This window comes from Lygodium microphyllum, chromosome 14 (assembly GCF_053477565.2).
Source record: "Lygodium microphyllum isolate KBCC chromosome 14, Lygodium_microphyllum_v1.1.10, whole genome shotgun sequence".
Taxonomy (NCBI): Eukaryota; Viridiplantae; Streptophyta; class Polypodiopsida; order Schizaeales; family Lygodiaceae; genus Lygodium; species Lygodium microphyllum.
The window spans coordinates 48,859,009-48,869,688 of NC_141148.1; the positions used below are offsets into that span (position 1 = coordinate 48,859,009).

At 43.3% G+C, this 10,680-nt stretch overlaps 1 protein-coding gene across 1 annotated transcript; it reads left to right on the top strand.

The window, feature by feature from the left end:
* Positions 1-6,444: 6,444 nt before the first annotated feature.
* On the top strand, positions 6,445-8,145 carry LOC148025581 (uncharacterized). Its single transcript, XM_087692793.1, has one exon. It carries the CDS (start codon positions 6,555-6,557, stop codon positions 7,908-7,910), a length of 1,356 nt encoding a protein of 451 aa, XP_087548919.1. The 5' UTR covers positions 6,445-6,554; the 3' UTR covers positions 7,911-8,145.
* The last annotated feature ends 2,535 nt before the right edge of the window (positions 8,146-10,680 follow it).

Here is a 10,680-nt window from a genome sequence, read left to right on the forward strand (position 1 = left end):
ACAAGTGATGTGTTAATTAGTTTGAAGTTTTTTTTTAAAAAAAAAAGAGAGAGAAAGAGATTGGCAAAATCGCCCGCGTCGCGATTGCAATCTACAGACAGAAAACAACACTTCGAACAGAGAAAAGAAGAAGGAGTGAACTGAGAGCTTTCTAATCAAGTGTCTTGGGGTTTTACCCCCCCCTTTGGAGCCAATGGAACCATCAGATTTATGATCTAAGCATCAGATCATTGATCTTTCCAATATCCCCCTCCACAAAGAGCTCCTCTTCTTAGCCACAACCCTTCTTCTCCAATTCACTATAAATAAGAGGCATGGGGGGCAGTTAGGGAGACATAAGAAGACCCCAAGAGGTTGCGAGAGAGGTAGAGAAAGAGAGGTAGAATGATATCCTTTCAAGAGACTACGAGAAGAAGCTAGAGAGAGAGAGAGAGAGAGAGAGAGAGAGAGAGAGAGAGAGAGAGATAGCTCAATTCCCTTGTCTCAATCTTTAACTAAGCCATATTCTCTTACGCTTTCTCATCTCAAATCTATTCCACCTTCCCTATCTCTTAAACCACTAGTGGACGATGACTCCAAAGCGATGAAGTGGAAAAACCATGGGAACCAATGCAATCGGTCAAGCAATGGGTATTGCCAATGATACAGGAGTTGCCACTACCAACGGAACATCGGGTGTGGCTAATGCAAGCACGAGTAAAGACGAAATTCCTAATGTCGTCATGCTGCCAAACTAGGTTATTCATTACTAGATTATTATTTGCTATATAAGATAATTACATAAGATATTAGCTTCCATATTCTTCACTTACACAAATTGGTAACTCATCTAGAAAACATATTAGTACAAGCATAAACAATTAATCGCTATGATTTGCAGCTAGATTAATTGAGATTCTAAGTCATAGAATAGTGTTAGAATTAATTGCCAAAGGTTATTGTACATATGTCTTTATGCGCATTCGATATAGTTATGGTCAAATGCGACAAGGCTAATAGTTGACTAGAGATAGTTCTAGAAACTGATTGTCTATTTAAGAGTCCTATAGGTCATCTCGTTGAGTTATTGGCACAATATATTTCTTTAAGGAATTTCGCTTATGTTGGGTAAGATAGCCCAAACGGGAAATTCATGCCTTGCTTAACATGTTACAAGAGATGTACTCAACACTTCTTTATGAGGAGGAGAATCCTCATTAGAATGTAAGGTTACCTTAGGATAAGGTCTACCTTGGCTATGTGAAGCTGTGAATTGCATGATGGGGCGATTGTCATTGCATCATTTGATATACATTTGAAAGGATTGTTAGTGTTTGCTTCTAGATCTCTGATTGAAATTATTGTCAAACAGAATAAAAGGAAGGATCGCGCTAGGCTACCCCCAAGCTACAGCGAGACCCTACTCCAAGGGGGTCATGATTATCGCTATGAGAGGCTTGGACCGGCTCCGTAGGTGAAAGGTCTGTCAGTAGGGATAGTCTTGGACAATAGGAAAAGTAGGTGCCAGAGGGGGCTCTGGATGTAAATCCTGTATTGTTCCCAGAATCTGATGAGCCCCTTTGTGACCCAGAATGGGATCCTGGAACCCTAAATACTAGTTATGAGGGTGGAAACTTGGTGGATAGAATATCCTTATGGAATTCTGTGTATCTTTTGCTGGGATGGAAAGATGGAAATTGTAATAAGCTTCCAATATTGCTTTACTGTTCGAATTGTATGCGTGTCAGTGAGATAAATTATGTGAAGGAACGTGTGACTTAATGGACTAATTAAGGAAGCTGGTTATATATGTTCTAATAAATGTGCTATAGGTAATTAAAGAACTAAAGATGACCCATCATCAAAGGAAAGTGGGTGGGCATAACCCCCGATGGGTCCATCCAAAGGTAGGGTAGTTTCAGTTAGCTGGGAGCTTTTCTAAATTGGTAATAGAAATAGGAAGACGGCAAATTGACCACCGGTAAATTGACCAACTAGTCGTTAGGTAGAACCAACTTGCATTGTTTTAGAGGGCCGGAATGGGATTTTGCCTTATGGACAGGAGGGTTGACGTACTGCACTCCCCTCCGTCTTCCATTCTCTTTGAACCAAGTGTAATGGCAAGTGTGCTTTAGATCGAGTAATCCTGTAAAAGTGGGACTCGAAATTACTGATGCTAGCTAGCTGCTAGGAGACCCAATGCGATTTTAGAAACCCAAAACTTTAGGTCGATCCTAGTGGGTGCGGCCGGAACTCTCCCATTGCAAAGTAGAATCCGTAGGGCCTAAGTGACAAACCCCGTGATGTTCCAAGGGAGCACCGGGCGGTATCATTTTCGGAAAACCTATTGATGGACTACTAAAAGGTGTGCCGTGGATTGAGACTAGTAGACACCTCACACTCTCTCAATGTCCTGTTGTAGATGAGACTATATCATCGCAAAAAAGACAAGCACAAACTGAAAAAGGAAGGGATGCAAGATCTTGTTCATAAGACTTTGAAAAGTGCCTGGGGCATTTGTTAGCCCAAATGGCATGATAAGAAAGTGATACAACCCTTAATCAATCCTCAATGCTGTTTTAATTTTATCACTTGCTCTCATGCATATCTGATGATAGCCACAAACCACATGTCTATCTTAGTGAAGTAGTGAGCCCCCATGAGCTCATCCAGCAAATCGTCAATTCTAGGTATGGGGTACCTATTCTTCACTGTAATCTTGTTAAGGTCATGGTAGTCGATACACATCTTGAAGGAGCCATCCTTCTTCTTGACCAACAAGATAGGAGATGCATAAGAGGAAGAGCTAGGCTCGATAAACCCCATCTCAATGAGCTCTTTAACTTGCTTGGCAACTTCCTCATGCTCACACTTAGAGAGGCTATAAGGGAACTTATTGATTGGTTTTGAGTGGGGTTCCAAGTCAATAGGATGATCCACTTGCTTTTTGGTGGGAGACTTGTAGATGGCTAAAAGAGGTCCTTATATTCATCTAAAAGATCTCTCAAGGCTACATCCTTGGTAAAAGTAGTGGACTAATATAAAACATCACTGTTTAAATGCAAGACAAAGATTTGTGAGCGTCTCTTAAACTCATGTTTCAGTTGTTTGCTGGAATCGGTTGAAAATCTGCATTATCATGATCCCCTCTAAGTGTATAAGCTGTCCATGCATTACAAATTCCATGTATAGTTGAGAGAAATCCATGGCAGGTTTGCCCAACTATTTCAGCCAATTGCATCCCAAGACAACATCAGTGGGTCCCATATCGAGTGTGATCAAGTCAACAATTGCCTCATAATTTTGAGCCAAGCTGAGTGTGGTACCCTAGAACATATATGAGTGCTGATTTCCTCATTGCCATTAGCCACTTGCACCTTAAGGGGCTACTGTAAATTTGTGGAAAAGCATCTCAAACGAGCAAGGATTGATTTATTTACAAAGCTATGCATGTTGCCACTATCAACAATAATAAATACATGCTTCCTATTTATGTTTCCTTGTATGTGTAGTATACTTGGGCTTCTAGAGCTTGTCCATGCATCCATAGATATGGAGCAAATGGAACTAGTAGCATGTGGGGGTGTCATATGATCAGCCCCATCCATCTCATGAGGAAGACAACCACTAGGTCAAAGGGGAATCCTTTTGGGGAGTCAAAGAAGTGTTGACAGTCAAGGTCCTCCCATTATCAGTATTTTCAGCATGGGGCATAGGAGACATAGCATTTAGGTCCTTATCCTCATGTTCATAATCTTCCAAGGCTTACATGCTGTGAAACTTGACAGTGGCTGTCCTATAAGGGCATTGAGAAGCACGATTGGCTGTATATTTGTCCCCACATCTAAAACATAAACCCTTAGCTTTTCTCTCCTTAACCACTTCCGGTGGGATAAATTTCTGGCCACTTGGGGCTGATGCATTGCATGGTTTGTTTTTAGCATACTTAGTGTCTCCCTTTGGTGTGGCTGTTGCTGTCCCAAACTACCCTATTTTCTATCAACATAAAATGTAGAAAATGTAGGTATTTTGGGGCTACCACTAGGTATGTTAGTGTTGCGATAAATCCCATTATACTAGTTGTTGTATGGGGGCTCTTTGATGTCCAAAACCAGGCTATAAATAGTGACTCTTGCAGTACTTTCAGCCATATTTTTTAGCCACTCTATAGCCTCAAACAAGCTAGATGGCTTTTGAGCCATTACATCGGCTAAAAGGCTTGGTTCCAACCCATAAATATACTTATGCAACTTGGCATTATCACTAACAGTCTCTACATACATTATCAAGCTCATGAAGTGATTTGTATACTCTCGTATAATGAGATTATGCTGATCAAGTTGGTACCATCTTCTTGCTAACCGTTCCTTTTCTACCGGGGACACAAATACATGCACCATATGCATTTTAAAGTCATCCCAATCACAAAATTGCTGATTTTTCCTTTGTATGTAACACCACCATATATGGGCAAAGCCTTCTAAATGAAGAGAGGTGAAAAGAATCTTTGCCTCACCAGTGCATGGGTAGATGTGAAAATAAGCCTCTAGCTTAGAGGTCCACTCTTCCAAGTTAGCTGGGGATGGGGATTGTCTATCAAACTTGGTAAAAATGATTTTGTCACGCAGCTCATTAGTGCCTTGCTGCCAATACATTCCATTTGGTCCATATGCTGCCCACTGTCCATGAGGGCCATGCTGGCCAAATTGTCCTTAAGGGCCTTGTTGCTCACGATTACCATGTGGGGCATGCTGCCCATACATCCCATACTACCCCAATTGAGCATGTGCATGCTACCCATGAGTGCCATGCATACCATGCTATCCATAAGTACCTTGTGGAGTGTATTGTCTATGATTTTGGGCATGCATATAACTGCCGTTTCTAGTTGTCGACTATCCCAAGGAAGGGCTAGATGGATTGGTAATGAGGGATGGAAGGATAGGCTCATCATGCTTTGTTGAGGGCTCACCCGTCTCATAGGTGTTGATGAAGGGAAATATTATGCGTCCCAATGATGCCTTGCTAGCCATGCACGATCTTTAAGGGAGGGGGCCGATGCTCCTTTGCTTGCATTAAGGGGGACTGCCAATATTGAGAGGGGAGTGGTCATTTGCTCCATCAATCTAGTTATTGTGGCCATCATCTCTTTATTGATGATTCTCATGTTGGCACAATGTGTGATTAAGCATAGAGTAAGGGTCTAATTCAAGGGGCCTTTCTTCACGCATCTCCTCATGGTCCTCTTGGGCAGAGCTAAGGTCATTCATTGATGCTTGAGAATCCTTGATTTCACGTTGAAACTCCTCCTGGGCCTTTGCCTTGACTCTTTATCTTGCTATGTTGAGTCCTATCCAAATAGACCCTCTAGTACAGAATCTAATATATCTTTAGCTAGGGAGCTTTGATTGAGGAAATTTCTAATTCAAAATAGAGAGGAGAGTACCCTCTATGAGCCTATGCAAAAGGTTTTATGACAAAAAATTATCAGAATTGATTGTGAACAACTTTTTGTGGCTATACAAAAGGGAATTGCAACCTATCCCACAGGACCACGTCACATGAAAGTGACAGTAACTCTCCAATGGGAGCTCCGAATGGAGAGGTTTCTAGCTCTACTAGAAGGGGACAAAGCCCTCTTCAAAAACAAGCTATGGCTTTTAGCTCAACCCTTCAATTTCTTTTTGCGGTAATAGGTTTTCTAGAGTAGTCTTGGAATGTTTGCACCCTGTCTCACAATCTGTCTTGGTCCAAAACAACATTGTTTGACCTTTTTATTATGCGAAAGCCTTGGACAATTGACATGGCTTCCATGTTAGTTTCCTATTGGAAGCACCTTTTGGAGCTTGCATAACGTCTTCTTTGTGTATCGTCAAGAAAGGGTTAGGAAAGGTCCGGTAGAGATCACATCCAATCAACTTCCTCCGCGATAATAGGGATAATGTCCAATCAACTTCCTTCGCACTTACCTTTGGATAACTTCAAACATCCTAGAATTTTATTAAGGCATATGCCCATCGTTCAGGCAGCCATGGCCCATGCGCCTCTTATTAATAATTAAGGTGGTCTTCGACACATAGGAGATGCCTTGGAAGCCCTGAGTGAGAGAGAGGAATAGAGCAGGGTTCGAGAAAAAAATTTTGAGGAAGAGGAAGTAAATTCTTTTCATCATCACCTGAGAAGGAAGTATTCCCTATTGAGATGATATCTTATACATAAATTTAACAAATATAACTATATTTAGAGAAAATTGAAAGGGATTTATTTTCTTCTTCCAAAGCATTGAGAAGGATTTTTGTCAAAGTGAACACGTTCTAGGTTGAAGCGAACTCGTCTTTTCCTGAACCCTAGAATAGAGGGGAAAGAGCAGGGGTTAATCGTTAAACACCATCTAATAACCTGTGCTTGCGTGGGTCCTTCCACCTAGCGTAAAGCACTGGCGATTATAAGACATAAGTACAAATTACAAGCAATGAACGCAAATGATTAAATTTATTGTTCTGAAAATGCAAAGGCAGGTCGTTTGGGACCTGACCGGGGAATCAAGCTGAGAAGCCTACCTTGCAAGATCGACCATGGAGGAGAGCTCAGAACAGAGGCGGGAGAGGCTGAGGGCCATGCGAGAGGAAGCGACGGCCTTGGCCAGCAGCAACGACAGCGACAGGATCATTTGCAGCAGCCATGGGAGTGGCAGCAGCAGCAGCAACCGACCCGAGGACCTCGACCACAGCAGCACAGACAACCATGGGGCCCTCCTCCTGCCCCCGCCTGCGCCCTCCTCCCCTCCTGGCCTCGACGAACCCGCGTCCAGGTTTGAGTTTTACACAGACCCTCTCGCCGCTTTCAGCAGCGCGTCGCACCGCAAGAAGCCAAAGCACCGAGACTCCATGTCGCCCTTCCGGGCTGCTTCCCCCAACATCTCCTCCTCGCACTTCCCTCACACCCCCGCCCCTGCCCCACCTCCCCCACACGATCCCTCCCTAGGGTTCGGCAGCCCACAGCCTGTCGGTTCTCGCAATACCCCACCCCTGCGCCCCCTGTGTCCATCTGCCTCACCCAAGCAGCAACTGCCTCTCGCACACGACGTGCAGCATCTTTGTGACATATGGGGTGCCTCACCCAAGCAGCAGTTGCCTGGGCATGACGCACGGCATGTTGACACAGGGGCGAACAACCCTGGGCCCTTCCCGGGTGCAGTCCACCATCACGGCGACATATGGGTTGCCTCACCCAAACAGCAATTGTCTCTTGTGCACGATGCACGGCATGGTGACACAGGGGCAAACATCCCCGGCCCCTTGCCCAGGGAAGAAGCGAGGATGATGAGCCCTGGTTCCAACCTCTGGCCCAAGCAGCAATCTCCTCTTGGCTACGACACATGGAACAGCGATGCAAGAATGAGGACCCCGGGATCCAACCATAGGCAAGAATGGAGGATGAAAACTCCTGATTCAAACCCCAGGCCACAGGTCGGCAGGAGCTCCTGGGGCTCTGGGGGGCCAGGTCGTGGACCCAGTCCCTGGAGATCAGGTATCCCAGGTCGCACACCCAGCCCGGTTGTGTCAGGCAGCAGCCCATGGAATACAGGGAAGAGTCAAAGCCCTGTTGGGAGATTTAGCCCTGGAGGCCATGCTGATAGCCACAGTTTAGGGAGGTCGGTGAACAGAGGCTGCCAAAAGCCCCTGAAACACCAAAGTCTCTCTGCCAGGGACAATCCTGAACTCTTTGTAAATAAGTCCATGGTTTTGGATCCATGGAAAGACCTTGTCCCTGTGCGCTTAGAGCTGCACAACTGGCTGCCCAAGTCCATACAGGAGGGCAAGCTCCGAATTTCCAATATGAAGCTCAATTTGCCTCTAGGTGGACCCAGCTTGGCTGACAGTTTAGCTGCCTCTTTAGATGAAGCAGTGTCTGACACAAGGGCATTTTAACAAAATATTGGATCCTCAAATTGCATCTTACCCTGACTACTGTCATTCAAGCTGTATCTCTCTTTATCTTAAGTTTAACTGTATTCTTTATTTCTTGTCAAGATCAGAATTTTGTTCTGATTTTCTTTTATCAGGAACCTCATGCTGTTCCTGATCCAACCAAGCTGACAGAGCAACTTGTCCTTTTCCTTTTTTCTTTCTTACATAGCTGATTTGGTACATAAAACAGTATGGATGTTCAAGGATTACACTGTTATTGTCATTGTAGGAGAGTCCTCCAATCAAAACTTGTTGCCATGTATTTGTGGTTTGAAATGCATTTTTCTGGAGACGGTCCTGGAGGATTTGATTTGTGTATGTGGATGGGGATTGTTGAAAAAAGATTTGATTTGATCTCGTCAGCAGGAATTGAACCTATGCTGTTGATTGTCTGGGAAAGTTTTACTTTGGAGTTGTGCAATTCGTATTGAAGATCTTTTTTGGACTTTCTGTTGCCCAAAAGCGCTCTGGAGGTTTTCTGCTTAAGGTTAATGCAAAAACTTTATAAACATCTTAGCTTGATTTGTCTAGGAATGAGGCTTCACCTGCCAAGCTGTGTGGACATTCTTCATCTGCTCTCAAGAAGCTGCAAGGTCTTTAGGGAACCAATGGAGAGTGGACTTTCCATTTTTATGATGGCTGTGCATTATTCAATTGCTCTGTGCAAGCAATAGGGCCTCCAATGGCATAATGGGGTGATTTGAATATCAAGTTTAAGAAGGGCTAAAATGTGGCATTTTTGCATCAGGCTTTTAAAACTTTAATGCAAAACTCCAAAGTTGTCTCAGCTTGTGGTTAATCTCTAGCCACCTATCTGTGTCTATTGTTGTAACAGCTCCATGCAAGCAGTAAGGTCTTAATGAACCAGCAGAGAGACTTGTCTTTTAGTTTGATGGAGGTCTATTGCCAAATGCAAGGTTTGGATGCTCAAGTGTGCCCAACTGCATACCTGAGTGCAGGACTAACAATGTCAAGTAGAGTTACTTTTTGACTGGGGTTTACATGTTTTTTGATTAGAAGCTCTAATTTCAATCATGTGCAAGCTCTCCACTAGATCCAGTGTGTCAAAATTATTACTGCAGTAGGGTGATCGTAAACCTTGCAACAGCCAAAGGGATGCCAATGAGTTATATACTATACTACTTGGAGTTGGGGTTAGTGGGTACTGGTTGACTGGTTGACAGATCTAGTTTTGACTGGCCAAATAAACAATTCTGTGAATGCAGTGGTGTTTGAGGGAAGGTTTATTTGGGATGGTCAAATGTTCTTAGTGGAGGTTTGTCTGCTACTTGTGAGGGGTTATCAGATAACAGACTTGTGGCTTTTGATTTATCTACCCAATCAGTATTTTGAATTTGTGTGGGACAGTGAGGGAGTCGGGCTTTTAAGCCTCGGGTTTAGGCTTTGTGGGAGGAGCTTTAAACACTTATCTTGAGGGAGTGCCTGATGTAGACTTCAGCTTGCTCCTGTTTTCCAGTGATGTATGTGTTGAGTGTGTTTGGATGGGCTCGTTAAACATTATTAAGGGTTCTGGAAATTCAAAAATTCATAATCTTGTATAGGGCTGGTTTGGGATGGTATAATTTTGAGCTTCTATAAGTTGGTGGGGTGTTGCCTACATCTGTTTCTCAAATGTGTAGTGTGTGAGGTGTTGATCATGTTATAGCGGCATTTTCCTGCAAAAATTTACTACTTAATGATTCATGGACCTTGGTTGGACATTTGGCGAATGTGGGGAACATGACAATGAAGTGTGCTAGTTGCTTTAATGCCTGGTGTTACTACATTTGAGCTGACTACTGGTCAGAGAAGGGAGGAAAATCGAGCAGCAGCAGAGGAACCTGATAAAATAGCAATCTTATAGCACTGCATAAGTTTTTGGTCATTTTATGCTCTTTCTTATGATTGGTAAGATTTAGGCTTTGTTTCGGGATGGCATTGTGAATAAATCCATATTTTTCCTCATGATTAATCAATTCTGCAGTTTTGTGCGCAGAGCTCTTGGTCCTCAATATAGACCATCTTTTCAGTTTCTTATGCAACTTCTGCTGTCTAGCAAAATTTCTGGAGTCCTATCAATGTTGTGTAGTATATTCTATCTTTATTATTGTCTGTGGATTGATCTGAGTTGCAAGTGGAATCTTTCTTTTCATGTGTTATGGAGAAATAGCACAGGGAAGAAAATGAAGCATTACCTGCAATTGGAGTTAGCTGGTTGCTTCTGTATTTATGAAATCGTTGCACATCCCTGAGATGCATGCAAATTGCGATTGTGACTTCTCTCATAGGAACATGCTTTGAAGACTTGGAGAACTTGCAACTCAAAATGCACTCCCTTAACTTCATTCTTTAGTTGCAAAGCATGTTCATATATTTGAAAAGTTCACAGTAGTCGGGGATGACATGGTGGGCAGATTGAATTCTTAGCCAGGCAAGACCGCCTTTTTTGTTCCTTTGGAATGACACCTGCCTCTTTGGGCTATGTCATAATCTAGGGACACATTGCTGGAGTGAATTCTTTACATCACAACTTGACGACTTAGTCTTCTGCCTCGTGGTGATCTTCCACCTGCTTAATGTGTTTCTGGTACTGAATCATACCAGAAGAGGCTGAGGGTTATTTCTAAGCCAAAAAACCCAAAGAATTCTACAGTTTTATACTTCAGTACCAGTCTGGATTCTAGCAGACTGCTCTACCTAGTCATAGGTCTTGGTGGTTGAGATTGAGATC